The 25,551-nt window shown below is 41.1% G+C and overlaps 1 protein-coding gene across 1 annotated transcript in view; it reads left to right on the top strand.

Annotated features, from left to right (window-relative positions):
* The window catches only part of LOC138673106 (tetraspanin-2-like), a 250,933-nt gene that overhangs the window by 45,778 nt on the left and 179,604 nt on the right, over window positions 1–25,551 (top strand). Inside the window, exon 2 of the mRNA XM_069761718.1 lies at window positions 20,294–20,399. Within this exon, the coding sequence (XP_069617819.1) occupies window positions 20,294–20,399 (106 nt within the window). The remainder of the gene's footprint in view (window positions 1–20,293; window positions 20,400–25,551) is intronic.

Below are 25,551 nucleotides of genomic sequence, written 5' to 3'. Positions count from 1 at the left end.
ATTTCAGTTGTATTTGCATGCACTGAGTTCAGGCCGTTAAATGAGCGCGTTGCTTGTTCCCGAGTTTCTTTACACCTACTGAGGAAGAATGATGGGGACAGATAGTCCTCGATACTGTATAATGCAAGTCCTCGATACTGTATAATTTAGGTCCCCTATAGTACATATAGTATAATGTACTCCCCATGGTCCTTGATAGAGTATGATGCAGCCCCAGGCAGCTGCCTGGTCTGCCTGCCCCTAACGCCAGCCCTACTTACAGGCAATGCTCCCTAAGATCTCCTCAAGCAGAGCCAATAATTTTCAAGTTTGTCTTGGCAATCGTCAGAGACTAGTTGACTATTATTATAGAATGGACAAGAGATGGATAGATGGATCATATGCTGTAAATTTTATTCTCTCAGCCAACTAGAATTTACATTGAGCTCCATGTATTTATTTTCATTATGAATTATAATAGAATTGTCTCAACATGACCACCCCTTTAAAAAAAGGGGTCCAGTAAGTCCACTCTAGCTAAAAGGGATGGCCTTAAGAACTTATCTGTGACATTCAAAGTCAAGACAACCCCTTTAAGCTAAATACTAGGATCCTCCACTTACGGTATTGTAAAAGTTTTCATAGTTTCAGACTAGGTTGGCCTTAGTTATAAACATGTATTACTCCTTTACCTGATTTATTAATAACATTATTATGTTGTTATTTAATCCTATATACGGAATGTAAAAGAGATGCCATTGTTCTGATAACTTCTATACATGGAAATGCTGGGGATGAATGATGTATTTTTACTTCTTTTCTATGATAGCATTGATAAATGTATTAATAAAGCTTCAATTTAAAGAAAAGTGTTTGTTTTGGCAGTCACATAGATATTACATTTATTCAGCTGTGTGATCCTTAGATTACATGGCAGGTTCTTTGTAAGGCCAGAATTTGTGACCTATTTTTCATACAGAAAACTGCAGTTTGCCAATTTATTAGCTAAGATTTTAATGTAGGACCTGGAGAAAGGATCATATTAAATTTTTCCTCCCGCGAGAAGGTCCATGTATAGTTTGGTGCCTCCAATTGTAGCTGTAGCAATAAAATCACAATGCACGGATTTTTCAACATCTCTTATTCCTCAGTACTCTTTCATCTTTTAGGAATAATTTTTGCTCCACTTTTTTTTTTTTTTTTAAATACCTCTGTAATCTCATGGCTGGTTCATTGCAGAACACCAATACTTCTACTTTTTGTGGTATTTTCACATGGGATATATATGCTTCCGATTTTCTGTTTTGAAAGTCTGCAGTGTACAACAGTAATAATTAGGTGAAAAATATTTTAATAAATATTATGTCCTGCACTAAACATGTTCATGGATTTACCACAGAAACTGACCCAAGATAAAAAATGTAAAGATGCATCATGGTGTATTTTGTAGGTCAAAACCCATTTGTTGCAGGTTTTTCTTAGAAATACTCTCAGATCCACAATAAAAGAAGCAAGTGGTAGGGAGAAATGCAAGATTCTACATCTGGGCAAGGAAAACAAAAATTACATCAACAGAATGGGAGGAATAGAACTAAGCAACAGCATGAGTTAAAAAAGACTTGGGTACATTAACAGATCACAGGCTGCACATGAGTCAACAGTGCGATGAAGCAGAAAAGCGCAAACACAGTTCTGGTATGTAATACGTTAAAAAAAGAGCATGGACTCCATCCTGAATAAATTATATGCATACTTAATCCTGGTATAAATGTCGCGCATCCTCCCAACCAATATGTATATATTGCCCATTCTGCTATATGTCACTTATCCTGGGACCCATCCTGGTATATATCCCCCATCTTGGGATATGTTCCCCGTTTTGCCACTGATCTTTAATGTACAGAAGAAAATAAACCATTATACTCACCAGGAGCGTACATAGAAGTCATGGCGTTCCATAAAAGAAGTATAATGCACCCCCCCCATAGTCCTTTCTATAGTATAGTGCATCCCATAGTCCTCCATATAATAAACTGCACAGCTCATAGGCATCTTTGTAGTATAATGCACAGCCTATTGTCATCCATAAAGTATAATGCCCCCCATAGTCATCCATAAAGTATAATGCCCCCCATAGTCATCAATGCACTACTGGGCTGGCCACTGTTTTTTTTTTTCTTAAATAAATAAATTCTCATTTTTCCTTCGCTCCCCTGCAGTGTACGTCTTCTTGTGAAGCTGACAGCTGGCCTTGGAGTGTCACGGGAGAATGTGACATCACGGCCATGTGCCCCGTCACGTGCACACCGACATCAGCTGCTGGCATTTTATTGGCTGGTAGCATTTATTGTGGCGGCTGTACGTGATGTGTCTATGCACTGCAGTACACTTCAAATAGATGCGTGTCCGAGGATGCTTATCCAGCTGAAGTTTCTGCTGGTGTCGATGGGCTCCTGACCCACCGGGCTTGGTCACATGGGTGACCGCTTCGACCTTGGTCTTTATGCTGCTTCATACCCCTCTAGTCTACATTCCAAGTATCATAACAATTTGGCATCATATTGATTTGGTTGTGGAACCAGGGGTACAGTCATTTCTACAAAATGTTTCAAGAGGCCATTTTTCCTCATGAACATATCAGGTCGCATATTGCTCATGCTACTGAGAGCAGCCTGCATGGCCTAAATATGTTATTATGGCTTATAGCATCTCTAGACTTGTCTTGTATTGAGCACATCTGGGAAGTCATTGGTTGGCAGTTTGATAGAGAACTGCCAGCAGCAGATCTTGATGATTTGTGTGCCCAAGTGCATTCAGCATAGCAGAACGTTCCTCAAATAACCATTAATAGTCTCATTGATAGTATGTTATGCTGTGTAAGTGTGTGTATTTCTACACGTCTCTCATATTTGACACTGAATAAATCAAGATGTTTGAAAGATTTTGTTCCCAATTTTCATCATTTGCATATCGTTAACATGTCTATCAATTCTGTGATTTCCATAATTACATGACTTTCCTTCTTGCTGTTGCAATTTCAATGTTTATAAGGCAGAAAGTGAGCAGTCTGTCCTTGGAGTTAGTGTTGAAATCAGGCAGGCAAAGAATAGGCAAGCATAAGGATACTATAACAACTTTAGGGCTTCTATTAATCTGCGTGAAAAATGGAAAGTGCAATCCGAAAAAAAAACAAAATCAGATTGCAGTCTGACCAATGTTAATCTATAAGTCCCTACTCATCTGCAATTTTTTTATTTATTTATCAGCTCAGATCTTGCTGAGAAAAAAATCACGGCATGCTGTTTTTGTCCTCGTATCTTGGATTAAACCCACCCAATGCAAGTAAATGGGTGTGATAAATCGCACAGCACTCAGACCATGCGAGTGTCATCTGATTTTTTTTTTAACACACACCCATATCTTTGAAAACCCAAAATTTCAGCAGTCGCGTTCAGTAAAATTACAGCCTGACCCGACAAAATAGAATAGATAGAATACATACCGTATATACTCGAGTATAAGCCGACCCAAGTATAAGCCGACGCCCCTAATTTTGCCACAAAAAACTGAGAAAACTTAATGACTCGAGTATAAGCCTAGGGTGGGAAATGCAGCAGCTACCGGTAAATTTCAAAAGTAAAAATAGATACCAATAAAAGTAAAATTAATCGAGACATCAGTAGGTTGTGTTTTTGAATATCCATATTGAATCAGGAGCGCCATATAATGCTCCATAAAGTTTGATGGGCCCCATTAGATGCTCCATATTAAAATATGCCCCATATAATCCTGCATAAAAGGTAATAAGGGCCCATAAGATGCTCCATAGAGATATTTGCCCCATATAATGCTGCACAAGCGTTATGGCCCCATAAGATGCTCCGTACAGTCACTTGCCCCATATAGTGCTGCACAAGCGTTATGGCCCCATAAGATGCTCCGTACAGTCACTTGCCCCACATAGTGCTGCACAAGCGTTATGGCCCCATAAGATGCTTTGTACAGCCACTTGCCCCACATAGTGCTGCACAAGTGTTATGGCCCCATAAGATGCTCCATACAGTCACTTTCCCCATATAGTGCTGCTCAAGTGTTATGGCCCCATAAGATGCTCCGTACAGCCACTTGCCCCATATAGTGCTGCACAAGTGTTATGGCCCCATAAGATGCTCCGTACAGCCACTTGCCCCAAATAGTGCTGCACAAGCGTTATGGCCCCATAAGATGCTCCGTACAGCCACTTGCCCCACATAGTGCTGCACAAGTGTTATGGCCCCATAAGATGCTCCATACAGTCACTTTCCCCATATAGTGCTGCTCAAGTGTTATGGCCCCATAAGATGCTCCGTACAGTCACTTGCCCCTTATAATGCTGCACAAGTGTTATGGCCCCATAAGATGCTCCGTACAGTCACTTGCCCCTTATAATGCTGCACAAGCGTTATGGCCCCATAAGATGCTCCGTATAGTCACTTGCCCCATTATAATGCTGCACAAGCGTTATGGCCCCATAAGATGCTCCGTACAGCCACTTGCCCCATATAATGCTGCACAAGTGTTATGGCCCCATAAGATGCTCCGCACAGCCACTTGCCCCATATAGTGCTGCTCAAGTGTTATGGCCCCATAAGATGCTCCGTACAGTCACTTGCCCCTTATAATGCTGCACAAGTGTTATGGCCCCATAAGATGCTCCGTACAGCCACTTGCCCCATATAATGCTGCACAAGTGTTATGGCCCCATAAGATGCTCCGTACAGCCACTTGCCCCATATAATGCTGCCCAAGTGTTATGGCCCCATAAGATGTTCCGTATAGTCACTTGTCCCATATGCTTTTGCTGCGATAAAAAAAAAAAATAAATCACATACTCACCTCTCTTCGCTCACCTACTGCTAGCGCTGTGTCCCTGCTTCTTCCACCGCTGCATCTTCTTCCTGTATTGAGCGGTCACCGTTACCGCTCATTACAGTAATGAATATGCGGCTCCACCTCTATGGGAGGTGGAGCCGCATATTCATTACTGTAATGAGCGGTGCCATGTGACCGCTCAGTACAGGAAGAATCTGCAGTGCTGGAAGAAGCAGGGACGTCCAGGGACCGCACCAGCAATAGGTGAGTATAATTAGATAGCCCACGCTCCCCCTCCCCTGCCGACCCCCGGGTATGACTTGAGTATAAGCCGAGAGGGGGACTTTCAGCCCAAAAAAATGGGCTGAAAATCTCAGCTTATACTCGAGTATATACGGTATATATACACTACCGTTCCAAACTTTAGGGTCACTTAGAAATTTCCTTATTTTTGAATAACATTAACATTAAATGATTCAGAAATACACTCTATACATTGTTAATGAGGTAAATGACTTTTCGAGCTGCAAACATCTGGTTTGTAATGCAGTATCTTCATAGGTGTATAGAGACCCAATTCCAACAACTATCACTCCAGTGTTCTTATGGTACTTTGTGTTTGCTGTTATGATAAGGTAATTCAGTACCACAATGGACATAGAAGTCAGAGCACATACAGTGACCTGACAATAACCCAAAAACATAGAACGAGCTCTGAGACGTGGGAACTCTGCAGACCGCAATCCCTAATCCTCTCCAACCACACTAGAGGCAGCCGTGGATTGCGCCTAACGCTCCCTATGCAACTCGGCACAGCCTGAGAAACTAGCTAGCCTGAAGATAGAAAATAAGCCTACCTTGCCTCAGAGAAATACCCCAAAGGAAAAGGCAGCCCCCACATATAATGACTGTGAGTTAAGATGAAAAGACAAACGTAGAGATGAAATAGATTTAGCAAAGTGAGGCCCGACTTTCTGAACAGAGCGAGGATAGGAAAGGTAACTTTGCGGTCAACACAAAACCCTACAAACAACCACGCAAAGGGGGCAAAAAGACCCTCCGTACCGACTAACGGCACGGAGGTACACCCTCTGCGTCCCAGAGCTTCCAGCAAGCAAGAAAAAACAAATAAGCAAGCTGGACAGAAAAAAACAGCAAACAAAATAACAAAAGCGGAACTTAGCTATGCAGAGCAGCAGGCCACAGGAACGATCCAGGAGGAAACAAGTCCAATACTAGAACATTGACTGGAGGCCAGGATCAAAGCACTAGGTGGAGTTAAATAGAGCAGCACCTAACGACTTCACCACATCACCTGAGGAAGGAAACTCAGAAGCCGCAGTACCACTCTCCTCCACCAACGGAAGCTCATAGAGAGAATCAGCCAAAGTACCACTTGTGACCACAGGAGGGAGCTCTGCCACAGAATTCACAACAGTTTGCTAACTATGCAAGAAGGCTAATGGGTGGTTAGAATACCCTTGAAAACCCTTGTGCAAGTTACCACAGCTGAAAACAGTTTGGCTGATTAGAGAACCTATAAACCTGACCTTCCTTGGAGCTAGTTGAGAATCTGGAGCATTACATTTGTTGGTTCCACTAAACTCTCAAAATGGCCAGAAAAAAAGAATTTTCATGTTAAACTCGACATTCTATTCTTGTTCTTAGAAATGAAGGCTATTCCATGTGAGAAATTGCCAAGAAACTGAAGATTTCCTACAACGGTGTGTACTACTCCCTTCAGAGAAGAGCACAAACAGGCTCTAACCAGAGACGAAAGAGAAGTGAGAGTCCCCGCTGCACAACTGAGCAACAAGACAAGTACATTAGAGTCTGTAGTTTGAGAAATCGACACCTCACAGGTCATCAACTGGCAGCTTCATTAAATTAAATAGTACATGCAAAACGTGAGCGCCAACGTCTACAGTGAAGAGGCGACTCTGGGATGCTGGCCTTCAGGGCAGAGTGGCAAAAAAAGCCATATCTGAGACTGGCTAATAAAAGGAAAAGATTAATATGGGCAAAAGAACACAGACATTGAACAGAGGAAGATTGGAAAAGTGTTATAGACAGAGGAATCCAAGTTTGAGGTGTTTGGATCACACAGAAGAACATTTGTGAGACACACAAAAACTAAAAAGATGCTGGAAGAGTGCCTGACACCATCTTTCAAACATGGTGGAGGTAATGTGATGGTCTGGGGTTGCTTTGGTGCTGGAAAAATGGGAGATTTGTACAAGTTAAAAGGGATTTTGAATAAGGAAGGCTATCACTCCATTTTGCAATGCCATACCCTGTGGACAGCGCTTGATTGGACTCAATTTCATCCTACAAAAGGACAATGACCCAAAGCACACCTCCAAATTATGCAAGAACCATTTAGGGAAGAAGCACGTAGCTGGTATTCTATCTGTAATAGAGTGGCCAGCGCAGTCACCAGATCTCAACCCCATTGAGCTGTTGTGGGAGCACCTTGACCGTATGGTACGCCAAAAGTGCCCATCAAGCCAAACCAACTTGTGGGAGGGGCTTCTGGAAGCATGGGGTGTAATTTCTCCAGATTACCTCAGCAAATTAACTGCTAAAATGCCAAAGGTCTGCTATGCTGTAATTGCTGCAAAGGGAGCATTCTTTGACGAAACCAAAGTTTGAAGGAGAAAATTATTATTTCAAATAAAAATCTTTTTTTCGAACCTTGTCAATGTCTGGACTAGATTTTCAATTCATTTGGCAACTCATTTGTTTAACAAAAGTATGAGTTTTCATGGAAAACACAAAATTGTCTGGGTGGCCTTAAACTTTGGAACTGTAGTGTATACACATAGAACAAAAGTAGAATACATGCAATGCAGAGCATGCAATGTTATTCCAATACATACAAATGAAATAAACGTGTGTAATAAAACATAGTTTTCTGTGAGAAATACTTCATTTTCTGGAACCATTTCAAAGGTGCCAACACTTTCACCCATGACTGTAGATGATCAGACCCTATCGTTAGTATTGAAGCATCAAATGATCATGTGCAAAGGTCATTGTGAAGGAGGGGGAACAGGGTCAGTGTTGATATCGCATATTGTGATTGGTGGATAGATACTGTGTTAACAGCTTTGTATAGATGTGATACCTGTTATTGTAATTTTGCCTTTGCTAATAAGGACCTTTGCTGTAAACTCTTCGTAAAATGACTGGAAGTATGGATCTAAAAAAGCACCTGGGGCTAATTTGAAAATTGCGAGATTGCTAATTTTGTTTTTGATAAAGAATTTTAATCAATAGGACCTTTTCTGATAATCGCTTCCCTTTTAAAGGATCTTCTGCCATCACCTTTGGGACAGATATGACAGGACATGTTATAGGTTTTAATGTTTTCGCTGATTTGTTTATATAGAAAAGAAAATGTTTTCACGTAAAATCTTTCATGTTGCATCACAATACCGTTCACAACCATGAATCTGGTCTCCTGGCTTAGTCTCCAGAAACTCCTGTGTTCGCCTAAATGATCATAACATTAAAGTTGATCAAAAGTGATTTTTCTAATAAAATATATTTCATAAAAAAAATCCCAAAGGTTTAGGCCAGTCTCACACGTCCAGATAATTCCGGTACAGGAAAAATCGGTACCGGAATTATCCGTGTCCGTGTGTCCGTGTGCTTACCGTGAACATCAGTGTGGCACACGTGCGGCAGCCGTGTGCTGCCCGTGTGCCAACTAGGTAACACACGGACCGTGCAGGAGACAGCGCTACAAGTAAGCGCTGTCCCCTGCATCTGGTGCTGAAGCCGCCATTCATATCTTCTCTCCAGCAGCGTTCGCTGGAGAGAAGATATGAAAAATCCCTTTTTTTTTTTTTTTTCGTGTTTAAAATAAAGATCCCTGTCCCCACCCCCATCCCACCCCCTGTGTGCCCGGCCGCTGTTACTAAAATACTCACCTGGCTCCCTCGAAGCGTCCTCTCTGCGCTGCACCTTCTCCAGTATGAGCGGTCACGTGGTGCCGCCCATTACAGTCATGAATATGCAGCTCCACCCCTTTGGGAGGTGGAGCCGCATATTCATGACTGTAATCGGCGGCACCACGTGACCGCTCATACAGGAGAAGCTGGCGCTGAGAGGACGCTGCGAGGGAGCCGGATAAGTATTTCATTAACAGCGGGCGGGCGCACAGGGGGTGGGAGGGGGGAGGGGACAGGGATCTTTATTTTAAACACGAAAAAAAAAAAAAAGGATTTTTCATATCTTCTCTCCAGCGAACGCTGCTGGAAAGATATGAATGGCGGCTTCAGCACCACGCTGAGGGGACAGCGCTTACTGTAGTGCTGTCTCCTGCATGGCACACGGACAGCGTGCGTGTACGTGTTTTACACAGACCCATTGAATTTAATGGGTCCGTGTAATCCGTGCGCTCCCACGAACACTGACATGTCTCCGTGTTTTGCACACGGACACACGGTCCGTGAAAACACGCTGACATGTGCAGAGACACATTGATTTCAATGTGTCTACGTGAGTCAGTGTCTCCGGTACGTGAGGAAACTGTCACCTCACGTACCGGAGCCACTGACGTGTGAAATCGGCCTTACATAGCCATGAATATGTGAATAAAGCACAGTGTATACATAATGAATTCTGTAGTAAAATATATGGATTCTAAATACAAAACAAATAGTGCGGCATACGAGGCTGATTGTTGATGAGCTTTCATTACGGCCAACTGTGGTTGAGGTAAATATAGAAATTGCATGAACTCCGTGTTTGCAGAATTTGTATAGCTTAGAATATCAGTGACTACACCCCTACCTTAGCTGTAATGTCAGTATACAACAGATAACTGGTATTCACATCATGCAGAAGAAAGAAAAACCTGTGAAGTTTGAGTGTTTTTGGCGTCACTGTGAAAAACGTGGTTTCCTGTGTTTCATTTCTCAAGGACTAGTGATTTCTGCACCACCCCTCTCATGACAATAGAGCTCCTCGTCAGCTTCTGAAAAGAACCCACTTGCTGAAATCTCACTTGAGCTAAGCAGTCATTTATTTCCTGTTGTGTTTTTTTTCCCAGCCTCTCAGGAAAGCTGGAGAAAGAATAGCTGATAAAATACAATTGATTGTACGCAGTCCACGAGTAATTTAGACATCGGTGATACACTATAATGGCCCCTGCTATCAAGTGTCTCAGAATAACATAATCAGCAACTATTCTTAATCTCAAGGGATGTCATTTTTTTTTTCTAATCTTCCTGTAAAGGTTATTCTTTCTTAACAATTCTTTATTAGATTTACTTAAAGGGGTCCTCCCGGTTTAAGAAAAACTCACCTTCTTCAGGTCCATCAATGGGTCTCCACCTCTTCTCCTAGTGTCTGCAGCCAATAACTGAGCTCAGCAACTCGTGCCGTCTACTCATGCACAACCGTAGAGCGTATTTATTGACTCTAGTGCAGTCAACGTGACGTCAGCACTTCAGGCAATTCGAGACACCTTGTAGAAGTTAAAAGCTTGTTTTGTTAAACCGGATAACTCCTTTAAGCGAATCTAATAAAGAATTGTTTAGAAAGAGTAAGTTTGACTGTAAGATTAAAAAAAACAACAACTCTGTGTTGGACGAAGGATAAGTAAAGCATCTGTTTGTTTTCTTATAACAAATCGCAGCCGGTATACAGGGGTTTTAAAAAATCAGATAACTTTTTTTTTTTTTATTAAGGCAGCCTCACCTTACAGTAAGATTTCTCGTCAATCTAGATGTAAAATATGTTTATTTTTTTACCTTTTCCACTCATTTCACATAACATTTCAGCAGTTCCATGAAGTTGGAAAGCCTGGCAGTGTCGGAAAACCCAGAAAATGCACCAGCATCTTCTATTTCGCAGCCACCAACTTGTAGGAGTGGTGCACGCTGGTAATTATAGGATACCCTAATGATGCTGGAAATTCTGAAAATGGAATTGACCTACGTTACATGGAAAATGATGACAGCCTCAGCAACATCGGTGTCACTAGGGAGACCGAGTGACATAAGCTGCAGCACACATCAGAACATTTTAACCTATCATTATCTTAGACGTGTTTTGTAAATGGAAATAGCAGCATTTCAAGTTTGAAAATAAATTTGAAAACGGTAAAATCCCATTTTGCCTGTCACACTTGAATAAACTGTGAAATTTTTAGAGTCAGATTTGAACTGAAAAGGTATTTCATTGTAAAATGAGGAAATCTCAAAACACACAGGCCCTGATTCATCAAAGGAATTTTGCCAGAATCCTACTGTAAATTGCTTTGAAAAGATGCAGATTTTTGTACTTTTGATGATTTAACACCAGTTACTTACAGCTCTGCTAAAAAGGGTGGAGCGAGGGCGCTAAATGGGGCATGAAATCAAGGCTTGTCTAATTCATGACAAGCTTTGGCATTACTTACATCTAATCTTACTCCAGTTAGGGACTGGAGTAAGATTTCTGGCGTGTCACATGATGGCGCACGTCACTTGTCAGACGTTCCCGATTAAGATAAGGCAGCATGTGGGAAGATTGATCTCCCGGCATTTTTTACTAAAATGGCGCCGGTGACGGCATATATGCAGATTGAGATCTCAACTTAATGATATCCTTTAGAGATCTGGTTGAGCCAAGCTCTGAATCTGTGCATGCCCTGCACTCGGCACAGTTTTATTGACAAGCGCCAGGAGGTCAATCTGCAAAAGCACTGCCACCATTTTTTTGAAGACCTCCGGGAGTTCAGTCTGTACCCACAAGTTATTTATTAGTGGAAATTGCAACTGAGTGCATAATTTTGTTCTCACCAATGAAAAGTTATGTTTTAAAAGATGTTGGTCCACTAGAGTGAGTGATAGCGATTTGTCTTGTTACCTATTGTGACTTGTATTAAAGGGGTTGTCCAGGTTTGTAACAAAAGTCTGTAGTCACAACAGATTTTTGAGTTCTTAGTGTGAGCAGCTCACGCTCTCAGGATTCTCCGGTGCTGGTGATTTCCACGCATGCAGTCACATGCTGACTAGACAAGTTTGGTATACTTCCGGTCAGGTGACCACCCGCTCTTGCTGCCGGCACTGGAGAATCCTAACAGCGTGTGGTGAGGATTGAGAAGATTTTCATCCCAAACCTGGATAAGCCCTTTAAGATATTCAGTGATAATATTTACATGAGGTTTAAACCACATGATGATCTACATAAAAAAAGGTGTAATTTTTTTTCACTTGATAAAGTTTGTCAATAAATCATATATGCCATTGAAAAAAAGTCATCCTGCAAAAAACAAGCTTTCAATCAGCTACTTAGATGAAAAAAACAGCAAAAAAATCCTAAAATGGGTTTGCTAGCGTAGAGGCACTAAATTGAACCTGTCACCAGGATTTTGCTAACTACAGATATTGTCAGGCCGGCGCCGTTATACTGATTAAAATACTACCTTGGTTGTTGAAATCCATCTTGTGGTGCTCTGCTTACATATGCATCTGTATGGGCTTATGAAAAAAACAGAAGAACTTCAGCAAAATGGCACCCGCAAGCCGGCTCTTGGAAGGGAAAAAAGTGGCTGTAGCAAAATGGCGGCAGCACTTGCGCAGTAGCATCTATCGGCAAGTGATAGATGGTACTTTGCATGTGTTGCCTCCAGCGCCTTTTTTTCAAAGCCAACACTTGTATATGCAGTATGTGAAATCGGGGGACAGGTCATATGCTCTGCTTACATATGCCATACAGATGAATACGTAATCCGAGCACCACAACGCCCAGTCCACAGGCCGCCCCAGAGCACGAGAATCTCATTAACTGAAAACTGCATTTGAACAACAACCACAAGACAACGGATTTTATCATCTCAGTCATCATTTTTAATCAGTATAACATCGCCAACCTGACAGTTCCTGTAGTTTACTAAGCAATATCCTGCTCACAGGTCTGTTTTAACCCTCTAGTATTGAAGTGGTTATTATTCCGAATGGCACAAGATCTGTCTCAGCTTCAACACATCGTTTTACAAACGTTAATTCAATATGGTTACAGGTCTCAGTGTGTGCTTATCACACAGATGTTCATGATCTCCATATATGATATTTAGTATTGCTATTATTATCCTGTGTCAGCAAAGTAAATGAAATCTGTAAATAATAAAAAGAAAAAATTAAGAATGTGATCACCCTAAGTGATACCTGAGTAATTCATATTCATTCACAATGACTTAGTGGACATTTGCCTAAGAGTATATTGAGTGTGCGGATGGCCTCTAATGAGATATATTATTTCTTGTGGTTATGGTGAGAACCACAAAACCACAGCAGTATGAAGATCTTTTTCATAGACTGATCAGGTCCATGTGAAAGCCATCTTTACCCAACACAAAGCAGGTGGTATGTATAACAGAGTGCGAGCCACCACAGTGTGCACCAGCGTTATATATCCTCCGCCATGCTTGATTTGAATGTTTCTGGAATTATAGTATACCAGATATAGCAGTGATGATACTGAGTGCTGTGTAACGGAAAGTTTTTGATCAGTTGATTAAATAATTAGAGGTTGTCCGGTCTAAAACGAAAAGTCTGCAGTCACTTGGCGTGACTGCAGACTTGTGAATACTTGCGTTGAGCACACTGCGCACTATGAGAATTCTGCCATGTCCGCAGCACGCACAACGTTCACGGGACCACAAGTAAGGCAAGCTATTATACATTAGCAGGTGAAATGCATGCTGAGAAGTGGGGGAAAGTTCCAGGTCTTATAGTGCTGGCAGAATGCTACTGTAAAGGAGCTGCTGACTCAATATGGGAACTGAAGAGGAATTGGGACAGTTCTGCATATTTGACTGGTCTGTGCTTTCAAAACAGCTTTAACTTGTGGGGGATAAGAAAAATGGGGCAATGCTTCTCCACAGGGTTTGTGTGCAGTTTGTGGTAAACAGAGGGCATCCTTGTAGTGTTTGGTAATGACAAAAATTTGCAGCAGTTTTTTTTATTCATTCGATATTTCTTTTGGACTTTCACTTGAGGACTCGCTTGATTTCTTGTTGCCATAAGGCTTTGGGTACACATCCCTAGAATATGATAATAATGTCAGTAATGGGCTGAGGAAATAATGGCGCTATATACGCTAATAAAATACACATAAAATATTGCACCGACTCCCTACAATATAGAAGTATATGTTACTAGATGACGTCACTCATAATCATAGAACTGAACTGAAACCATTACACACCTTTCTCGCTAAACCTGCCACTTGACTGATGTAGGCGCAAATACAGCGACAGCCGTCAGTAATTTTGGGGCTTTGGAGAATTCTTGATGGCTGTTAATAATATAACCTTCTACGGTTTCCCCTCAGCTTTACACTTTTCATCTCAAGAAGCACTCAGCCTCTCACATTCGTTTGTGATGTGCACAGATTACCTGTGATTGAGTCATTGATTTACTTACAGCTTATTAAATTGAATTTAATGTTTAACATAGAAATAAACCATTAATTCAGCATTACATTCCCTTACTGCTTCCTATCTTCGACCACCTAAAATCTGAAAAATAATCTCTTTAGCGAATGCGGATTTTTGTACAACTCGAGTAGAATTCAGTTCCACTGGCATTTGTCTTAATACGCCTATAGGAGTTTTCGAAATCACTGCACTCTTGTTTTCTTCATATTTCACGCAGCATTCCACCTTTTTTGGAATTGGCTTTGTAGTTGGTCTATACACTGTCAGACGCAGACAAAAAGGGTCCCTGTGCAAGAACAATATATGGACCCTTTGCAGTCCAACAGCTCATCATAATGCACAATTCCATATGTATTGAAGGTTGAACTGGGCCCCCTTATTTCTTGGGCCCCTGTGCGGCTGCACAGGTTGCCCCATTGATATGTCCGCCCCTGGGTCTATGTATTTTCAGGGGTTACTTTTGCCCAATCCCAGGCACTTTTCTATCTTTCCTCCTTCCGATCAGTTACATCCTTACCATCATCTTACCTAACAAATCATCATGGTCTTCTCTAATGGTCTCTGTACTGTTATTTTCTTTTTTTCTTCTTCTGGTTTAGAAATTGTATTGAAAAACTGTAAATCTATAAATGTGTTTTTTTATGTCTTGTTTTCTCTTCTGAAATGTGATCTTAACCCCTTAATCCCATATGACGTACTATCCCGTCCAGGTGACCTGGGACTTAATTCCCATGGACGGGATAGTACGTCATATGCGATCGGCCGCGCTCACGGGGGGAGCGCGGCCGATCGCGGCCGGGTGTCAGCTGCCTATCGCAGCTGACATCCGGCACTATGTGCCAGGAGCGGTCACGGACCGCTCCCGGCACATTAACCCCCGGCACACCGCGATCAAAGATGATCGCGGTGTGCCGGCGGTGCAGGGAAGCATCGCGCAGGGAGGGGGCTCCCTGCGGGCTTCCCTGAGACGATCGGTACACGGTGATGTGCTCACCGTGTACCGAGCGTCTTCTCCCTGCAGTCCCCGGATCCAAAATGGCCGCCGGGCTGCATCCGGGTCCTGCAGGGAGCACTTCCGGGTCAGGATCAGGCTGCAGCTGCAGCTCTAATCCTGCCCGGCTGTATGTTAGATCACCGATCTAACAGAGTGCTGTGCACACTGTCAGATCGGTGATCTGTGATGTCCCCCCCTGGGACAAAGTGAAAAAGTAAAAAAAAAAATTTCCACACTTGTAAAAAAAAAAATAAAAAAAAAATTCCTAAATAAAGCAGAAAAAAAAAAATATTATTCCCATAAATACATTTCTTTACATAAAAAAAAACAAAAAAACAATAAAAGTACACATATTTAGTATCGCCGCGTCCGTAACGACCCGACCTATAAAACTGGCCCACTAGTTAACCCCTTCAGTGAACACCGTAAGAAAAAAAAAAAAAAAACGAGCCAAAAAACAACGCTTTATTATCATAACGCTGAACAAAGAGTGGAATAACACGCGATCAAAAAGACGGATATAAATAACCATGTTACCTCTGAAAACGTCATCTTGTCCCGCAAAAAACGAGCCGCCATATAGCATCATAACCAAAAAAATAAAAAAGTTATAGTCCTCTGAATAAAGCGATGCCAAAATAATTATTTTTTCTATAAAATAGCTTTTATCGTATAAAAGCGCCAAAACATAAAAAAAATGATATAAATGAGGTGTCGCTGTAATCGTACTGACCCGAAGAATAAAACTGCTTCATCAATTTTACCAAACGCGGAACGGTATAAACGCCTCCCCCAAAAGAAATTCATGAATAGCTGGTTTTTGGTCATTCTGCCTCACAAAAAAATCGGAATAAAAAGCGATCAAAAACTGTCACGTGTCCGAAAATGTAACCGATAAAAACGTCAACTCGTCCCGCAAAAAACAAGACCTCACATGACTCTGTGGACCAAAATATGGAAAAATTATAGGTCTCAAAATGTGGAGACGCAAAAACTTTTTTGCTATAAAAAGCGTCTTTTAGTGTGTGACGGCTGCCAATCATAAAAATCCGCTAAAAAACTCGCTATAAAAGTAAATCAAACCCCCCTTCATCACCCCCTTAGTTAGGCTAGGTTCACATTGCGTTAATGGGTTAACGCTAACGGACAGCGTTGCACGGCGAAAATGTCACAATTAACGCCGTGCAACGGGTCCGTTAGCACAACCATTGACAGCAATGTGATTTTCAGGTGTAGCGCATCGCTAGAGCGTGCCATTTTCGGCTCGCGCTAGCAAGGTGCCATTCTTTTGTGGCGCGCCTCAGACGCTGCTTGCAGCGTCCGCGGCGCGCCCGAGGTCCGATCCCCGATCTTCCAGAGCGGGGACGTTAACGCGACCACTAAACACGACACCTAAAAAGACATTGTGTTAGCGCAATCCGCTAGTGCTAAACGGATTTCCCTAACGCAATGTGAACCTAGCCTTAGGGAAAAATAATAAAATTAAAAAAAATGTATTTATTTCCATTTTCCGGTTAGGGTTAGGGTTAGGGCTAGGGTTGGGGCTAGGGTTAGGGTTTGGATTACATTTACGGTTGGGATTAGGGTTGGGATTAGAATTAGGGGTGTGTCTGGGTTAGGTGTGTGGTTAGGGTTACAGTTGGGATTAGGGTTAGTGGTGCGTTTGGATTAGGGTTTCATTTATAATTGGGGGGTTTCCACTGTTTAGACACATCAGGGGCTCTCCAAACGCGACATGGCGTCCGATCTCAATTCCAGCCAATTCTGCATTGAAAAAGTAAAACAGTGCTCCTTCACTTCCGAGCTCTCCCGTGCGCCCAAACAGGGGTTTACCCCAACATATGGGGTATCAGCGTACTCGAGACAAATTGGACAACAACTTTTTGGGTCCAAGTTCTCTTGTTATCCTTGGGAAAATAAAAATTTGGGGGGCTAAAAATCATTTTTGTGGGAAAAAAAAGGATTTTTATTTTCACGGCTCTGCGTTGTAAACTGTAGTGAAACACTTGGGGGTTCAAAGTTTTCACAACACATCTAGATAAGTTCCATGGGAGGTCTAGTTTCCAATATGGGGTCACTTGTGGGTGGTTTCTACTGTTTGGGTACATCAGGGGCTCTGCAAATGCAACGTGACGCCTGCAGACCAATCCATCTAAGTCTGCATTCCAAATGGCGCTCCTTCCCTTCCGAGCTCTGCCATGAGCCCAAACAGTGGTTCCCCCCCACATATGGGGTATCAGCGTACTCAGGACAAATTGAACAACAACTTTTGGGGTCCAATTTATTCTGTTACCCTTGTAAAAATACAAAGCTGGGGGCTAAAAAATCATTTTTGTGAAAAAAAAAAGAATTTTTATTTTCACGGGTCTGCGTTATAAACTGTAGTGAAACACTTAGGGGTTCAAAGTTCTCACAACACATCTAGATAAGTTCCATGGGAGGTCTAGTTTCTAATATGGGGTCACTTGTGGGGGGTTTGTACTGTTTGGGTACATCAGGGGCTCTGCAAATGCAACGTGACTCCTGCAGACCAATCCATCTAAGTCTGCATTCCAAATGGCGCTCCTTCCCTTCCGAGCTCTGCCATGCGCCCAAACAGTGGTTCCCCCCCACATATGGGGTATCAGCGTACTCAGGACAAATTGGACAACAACTTTTGGGGTCCAATTTATTATGTTACCCTTGTGAAAATACAAAACTGGGGGCTAAAAAATTTTTGCGAAAAAAAAATAAATTTATTTTAACAGCTCTGCGTTATAAACTGTAGTGAAACACTTGGGGGTTCAAAGCTCTCAAAACACATCTAGATAAGTTCCTTAGAGGGTCTAGTTTCCAAAATGGTGTCACTTGTGGGGGTTTTTAATGTTTAGGCACATCAGGGGCTCTCCAAACCAACATGGCGTCCCATCTTAATTCCAGTCAATTTTGCATTGAAAAGTCAAATGGCGCTCCTTCCCTTCCGAGCTCTGCTATGCACCCAAAAAGTGGTTTACCCCCACATATGGGGTATCGTCGCACTCAGGACAAATTGCACAACAATTTTTGTGGTCTAATTTCTTCTCTTACCCTTGGGAAAATAAAAAATTGGGGGCGAAAAGATCATTTTTGTGAAAAAATAAGATTTTTTATTTTTACGGCTCTGCATTATAAACTTCTGTGAAGCACTTGTTGGGTCAAAGTGCTCACCACACATCTAGATAAGTTCCTTAAGGGGTCTACTTTTCAAAATGGTGTCACTTGTGAGGGGTTCCAATGTTTAGGCACATCAGGGGCTCTCCAAACGCAACATGGCGTCCCATCTCAATTCCAGTCAATTTTGCATTGAAAAGTCAAATGGCGCTCCTTTCCTTCCGAGCTCTGCCATGCGCCCAAACAGTGGTTTACCCCCACATATGGGGTATCGTCGCACTCAGGACAAATTGCACAACAACTTTTGTGGTCTAATTTCTTCTCTTACCCTTGGGAAAATAAAAAATTGGTGGCGAAAAGATTATTTTTGTGAAAAAATATGATTTTTTATTTTTACGGCTCTGCATTATAAACTTCTGTGAAGCACTTGTTGGGTCAAAGTGCTCACCACACCTCTAGATAAGTTCCTTAAGGGGTCTACTTTCCAAAATGGTGTCACTTGTGGGGATTTCAATGTTTAGGCACATCAGGGGCTCTCCAAACGCAACATGGCATCCCATCTCAATTCCAGTCAATTTTGCATTGAAAAGTAAAATGGCGCTCCTTCCCTTCCGAGCTCTGCCATACGCCCAAACAATGGTTTACACCCATATACGGGGTATCAGCGTACTCAGGACAAATTGGCCAACAATTTTTGAGGTTCAATTTCTTCTCTTACTCTTGGGAAAATAAAAAATTGGGGGCGAAAAGATCATTTTTGTGAAAAAATATGATTTTTTATTTTTACGGCTCTGCATTATAAACTTCTGTGAAGCAATTGGTGGGTCAAAGTGGTCACCACACATCTAGATAAGTTCCTTAGGGTGTCTACTTTCCAAAATGGTGTCACTTGTGGGGGGTTTCAATGTTTAGGCACATCAGTGGCTCTCCAAACGCAACATGGTGTCCCATCTCAATTCCTGTCAATTTTGCATTTAAAAGTCAAATGGCGCTCCTTCCCTTCCGAGCTCTGCCATGCGCCCAAACAGTGGTTTACCCCCACATATGGGGTATCAGCGTACTCAGTACAGATTGTACAACAATGTTTGGCATCCATTTTATCCTGTTACCCTTGGTAAAATAAAACAAATTGGAGCTGAAATAAATTTTGTGTGAAAAAAAGTTAAATATTCATTTTTATTTAAACATTCCAAAAATTCCTGTGAAACCCCTGAAGGGTTAATAAACTTCTTGAATGTGGTTTTGAGCACCTTGAGGGGTGCAGTTTTTAGAATGGTGTCACACTTGGGTATTTTCTATCATATAGACCCCTCAAAATGACATCAAATGAGATGTGGTCCCTAAAAAAAAATGGTGTTGTAAAAATGAGAAATTGCTGGTCAACTTTGAACCCTTATAACTCCCTAACAAAAAAAAATTTTGGTTCCAAAATTGTGCTGATGTAAAGGAGACATGTGGGAAATGTTACTTATTAAGTATTTTGCGTGACATATCTCTGTGATTTAAGGGCATAAAAATTTAAAGTTGGAAAATTGCGAAATTTTCAAAATTTTCGCCAAATTTCCGTTTTTTTCACAAATAAACGCAAGTTATATCGAATAAATGTTACTACTAAAATGAAGTACAATATGTCACGAGAAAACAATGTCAGAATCGCCAAGATCCGTTGAAGCGTTCCAGAGTTATAACCTCATAAAGGGACAGTGGTCAGAATTGTAAAAATTGGCCCGGTCATTAACGTGCAAACCACCCTCGGGGCTTAAGGGGTTAATAGAGTATAACACATTTTATCCTCCTTTTATGCCACAAAAGTCTGGTTTGTAGACATTTTATATGTAGTGAATACTATTTGTTGTTTTACTCGGTTTCCCTACATACATTATATTTTTTCTCTGTATTTTCAGCTTGCAGGATCTGCCATAATTGGTGTTGGATTATGGCTTCTTCTCGCTGGAAATATAAAAGACTTCAGTGAAGGTGATAAAGATGTATATACATTCTTCTTAGTTGGTAAGTGCCATCAAAATTATTTTCTATTTTACACATTTGCTATTACGGTACATTGTATTGTATTTTCAGAGAATGAAAAAGTAGAATACCCCATTGTATTGCACACAGAATCCTTACAAACTTCATATAGCAGGACTTGAGAACACAAAAGAGCAGAGTGAGGTCAAAAATACTCTGTTGTAAAAAAAAATCACAGTAATAAACAAGTGCTTGTCAAAAGATGGAAAAAACAGGGTATTTAGTTGATACGTTTTTTTGCAAAAAAATGTATACTAAGCTGCTCCACCAATCGTCAAGGTATACCCTTATAGAGCAGTCCTATCTAATGTATGGAATCCCTATCTGATGTATTTAAAACCTGATCGTTAATCGAGATTTCCGAGCATGCTCGGGTGTCCTCAGAGTATCTTGGGCGTGCTCGTAGATTGTTTGAGTCCCCGCAGCTGCATGATTTGCGGCTGCTAGACAGCCTGAATACATGTGAGGATTCCTTAACAAACAGGCAATCCCTGCATGTGTTCAGGCTGTCTAACCGCCGCAAATCATGCAGCTGCAGGGACAAAAATATAATCTACGAGCGCACCCAAAATACTCAGAACACCCGCTCATCACTAATTATTTCCTTTACTCATCACAAATATTTGCTACTTTGTATTGGTTTATCGCATAAAATCAAAATAGAAAAATGTAATTTTGTGGATGTAACGTGAAAAATAGTGGAAAAGGTCATGGTGCATGATGACTTTTTTAAGACACCGTATGTTGTTGAAATGATACAGCTATGATCTGATATGTGTTGTCCATAGATCGGGAGTAATTGGTGGAAAACGTACTATACTGCCATTGTTTTTGTTTTTTTTGTAAAAAGTATATTACTTCAGCATCTGATAATGACAAGCTTGCTATATTATGGCATCACAAATTCAGAAACAGCAGCAAGTTTCAACTCCTAGACAGGGGGTCAAAATGTTGCCGCTGTTTCTGAATTTGTGATGCCATAAAAAATCAAGTTGGTCATTATTGGAAGCTGAAGTCCTCTACTTTTACCTAAAAAATAAATAAATAAATTTTAAAAAATGACAGTATAGCATGTTTTCCACTCTACCACATTTGGATTTTTCCCTATTTTTCTGTGCATTATTTTTTAAAATGAATGGTATCCTTCAAAATTGTAACTTGCTATGTCAACCGAAAAATACCCAAAAAACGAAAAGATGATTCAGCTTCCAAATAAAATATAAAAGTTTAATCCAACATATTAAAATAAGGAGACAACTCCTGGGACGGCATCATACACATAGTAAGGCGAGCGACGCGTTTCGACCAAGCGGTCTTATTGATGTGATAAAGACCGCTTGGTCGAAACGCGTCGCTCGCCTTACTATGTGTATGATGCCGTCCCAGGAGTTGTCTCCTTGTTTTAATATGTTGGATTAAACTTTTATATTTTATTTGGAAGCTGGATCATCTTTTCGTTTTTTGGATATTCTTCACGTCACGTCAGGACGGAGATCCGTGCTTCCTGCATTTCCTCGGTGTGCTGGCTCCCTGCCTTTTAACCGAAAAATACACAAACATTATGGCTCATGAAACAAGGGAAAGGAAGATCGAATGGGGGAAAAAAAAACTGTTCATGAAGGGTTTAAATAAGACTCGTCTTACACTTGTTACTATTTATTTAAAGATTACTCTTTGGAAACATTTCATACAGAAATCCAGATTCCAGAAAAAAATTGCAATCTTGTCTTGCAACTGCTCAAAAATGTTAAATAAAACATTAATGTTCTTGATAAGTTTACATGTATTCAATTTATGTGTTGTGATATGGTCATGGAAACAAAATATCATCTTGATAATGAGTTTGTATCCTTATCACTTTGCAAGATTTTTAGATAAGCAAAATATTTTAGGAGTGATCATGTAATAAAAGCAGACTAAAACCACAGAAAGAAAAAAAATTACTTAGGCTCTTGCTTCTGTGGCTGGGAGTATCCAGTGCTATTTTTACAAGCAAGAATTTCCAAATGACACATAGGCTGCCTAACATCTGAATATAGCTCTCTACAGCTGGGTGTGAACATAGTGATACAGCTGCGAGCAAGCAACTTATGCCGTTCTTATAGGGTCTGTAGTACCAGGGGGGCTGGCACAACCTTATCACCCCACCCATGCCTACATTTGTTTCTGGTCACGTCCTGCAGTAAACAAAAGTATGAAATGGGGGACTCAATTTGTTTACCTCTCGAACTTTTCTAACTAGGAGTCAATCAGTAACTGCATGATTTTTCTCTTAAATGGGTTTTTCAGCATCATAAATTGTAAAAACAAGAAACATTGCAGCTTATTTGCTGTTAAGTATCCTCTATATTTTTTCAGTTGGGTCAGATCCAAAACGCGCCTAAAAAAGCACACCATTCGATCAAAAGTATGAACATATGCATTTTTATAAAAAAATGACTTGCTGTTCAAATGTTCAGGCTATTGATTGTCATGTAAAGAGGTTGTCCACTACTTTTATAATGATGACTTATGGTTAGAATTGGTTATTAATGTCTGATCAGTCAGGGTCCGATAACAGCTCAGCGGGATCATCTGTTATCGGTCTTGGTGGCAGCGGCCACCGGCCTGATGTACTCATTTGCCGAGCTGCTCCGTCTACTTGTAGTGGCCGTAGCTGTGCACTGTACATCCTCCTCTTATTCAAATCAATAGATATGTAGTATCCCGCGGCAGCCACTGCAAGTAGTGAGTACTGTCGGACCACGGCCAATCAGGCATTGATGACCTATCCTAAGGATAGGCCATCAATGTAAAATTAGTGGACTACCTCTTTAACCTCTTTCCAACTGGTTTCCAAAGACGCCAAGAGGTTAAAAAGAAGTGGGTTGACCATTCTTCAGGCGTTTTCTGCTTTTAAGTCGTTCTATACCATGCAATAAAAGTCGATGGGAAGGCTGAAAAGATGCTTGGAAGACATTCAAGTGTCTTTCTGAACATTTTATCAGCGTTCTTACTTCAAAAAACGCTGTTGGTTCCTTCATTATTAAATAGAGTTAAAAAAAAGTCCAGAAAGCACCAGTGAAATGAGATGTCACCAAAACACTGGAAGTATGCTAAAAAACGTTGGTGATGACAAACATCAAAAAATTGCTCAGAAAATTACCAAAAGTGATGCTTCAGGGAAAAAAATGCTTGCATTTCCAGAAGTATCTTCCTCTTCAAATCATTGCTGGGTTTACTTGCCTGAAAATGATGTCATGCACATACCCTTAAGAGGAAAACATGAAGCACAGCGCTTACAAACTCTGGATCCTGCCAGCTTCAGTGCCCCTGCATTTTTGTAATGCAGCAGTGGAAAACCTGCTGCTTTCCGCAGTATCGGTGAGTGCACAGTTTGGGCCAGAGACATGACAATGCCACTGCTCCGAACAGTTAGCCTATGAGGGGCTCACTGCATTCCAAGCAGGAATCATCACTTACCTAGCCATCATCTTTTATTTTGTCCAAAAGATTTTTTAAACATGCCACCACGACAAGGTAGACTCTTTTGGCAGGGCCCTACTCTTCTGTAACCTGTTAAAATATCCAATACTCTTTTTTGGTATATTTTTTTATTTATTATTACCACTTACAAGAGACAAATACCGTCACACCATGACCAGACAACATATTACCACCACATAGTGACCAAAGAATACACTATACAAGGAACAAATACTGTCTCAGCATGACCAGACAACATATTAACACCATATAGTGGCTGAATAATACCACATACAAGGGATAAATACCATCATACCATGACCAGACAAGATATTACCACCACATAAAAAAAACAGTTTTTCATACTTGCGTCTCGTACGATCCCATGCAGCTCCACTTCTGGTAGTCAGCGCATGTACATGTCAGCGTCTCTGCGCGATGACGTCATTTCCTAGTCACCGTCACCAGCACGTCACAAAAAAGGCAGATGGAGCTCCGCTGGAGCTGCTCTGCCGTTCTCATTTGAAGGTCATGGAGCTACAGGAAAGCTCCATGCCGAGATGAGCACCGCCGATTATCATTGTAGTCCGGTCACAACCAACCCCTTGCTTTGGGGCATAATTCACGGCTATAGTGCAATAATTTCACATAAATTCACAGAAAAATAACTTCCTCTATCTAAAATGTAACCTTTGTTAGATATGCTGAAAAAAATTCAACCCTAAATAATTTTCCAGGTGAAATTAACTTTAACAAATTTATTCCCCTAATACCGTGTATTTTCCAATATATTGCTGATGATGAGTGAATAATTTGGAATGAAACACATACCATAAGGATACAGCCTTCCCAAAAACCTGTCCGATGACAAATGCACTAGGAGGATGCAGCAGGCTCCCCACTAAGGCCGGTTTCACACTTGCGAGTTTTACGGACGTAAGAGCGCAGAAACTACGTCCGTAAAACTCGCAAAACATACGGCACAATTATTCTCTATGCCCCTGCTCCTATCTGCCGTATTTTACTGATCAGTATTATACGGCTTTCTACGGCCGTAGAAAATCGCAGCATGCTGCGTTTGTCACCGTATTGCGCAAATAAAACGTCAATGAAAGTCTATGGAAGCCCCAAAAATACGGATCACACACGGACCAGCAGTGTGACTTGCGAGAAATACGCAGCGGTGTTAGCGAGAAAAGCCGGTAATTCATTGCGGTGTACAGTAAAATCACACTGACAGCTTCCAGTAGAATAGGTAGAATAAATGTGTACACATAGAATAGGTATATTTATATATATATATATATATATATATATATATATATATATATATATATATATGTCAGTGAGACACATATATATATATATATATATATATATATATATTAATATTTCTTCCAGCGCTAGACAGCTTTAAAGCCGGTAATTCAATTACCGGCTTTTGCTTTCTCCTTCCTAAAACCCGACATGATATGAGACATGGTTTACATACAGTAAACCATCTCATATCACCATTTTTTTTGCATATTCCACACTACTAATGTTAGTAGTGTGTCTATGCAAAATTTGGCCGTTCTAGCTAGTAAATTAAGGGGTTAAATGGCGGAAAAAATTGGCGTGGGCTCCCGCACAATTTTCTCCGCCAGAGTAGTAAAACCAGTGACTGAGG

This window comes from Ranitomeya imitator, chromosome 3, assembly GCF_032444005.1.
Source record: "Ranitomeya imitator isolate aRanImi1 chromosome 3, aRanImi1.pri, whole genome shotgun sequence".
Classification (NCBI taxonomy): domain Eukaryota; kingdom Metazoa; phylum Chordata; class Amphibia; order Anura; family Dendrobatidae; genus Ranitomeya; species Ranitomeya imitator.
Note: the sequence above shows the minus strand (reverse complement) of the source record. Positions and strands in the feature narration are given on the sequence as shown.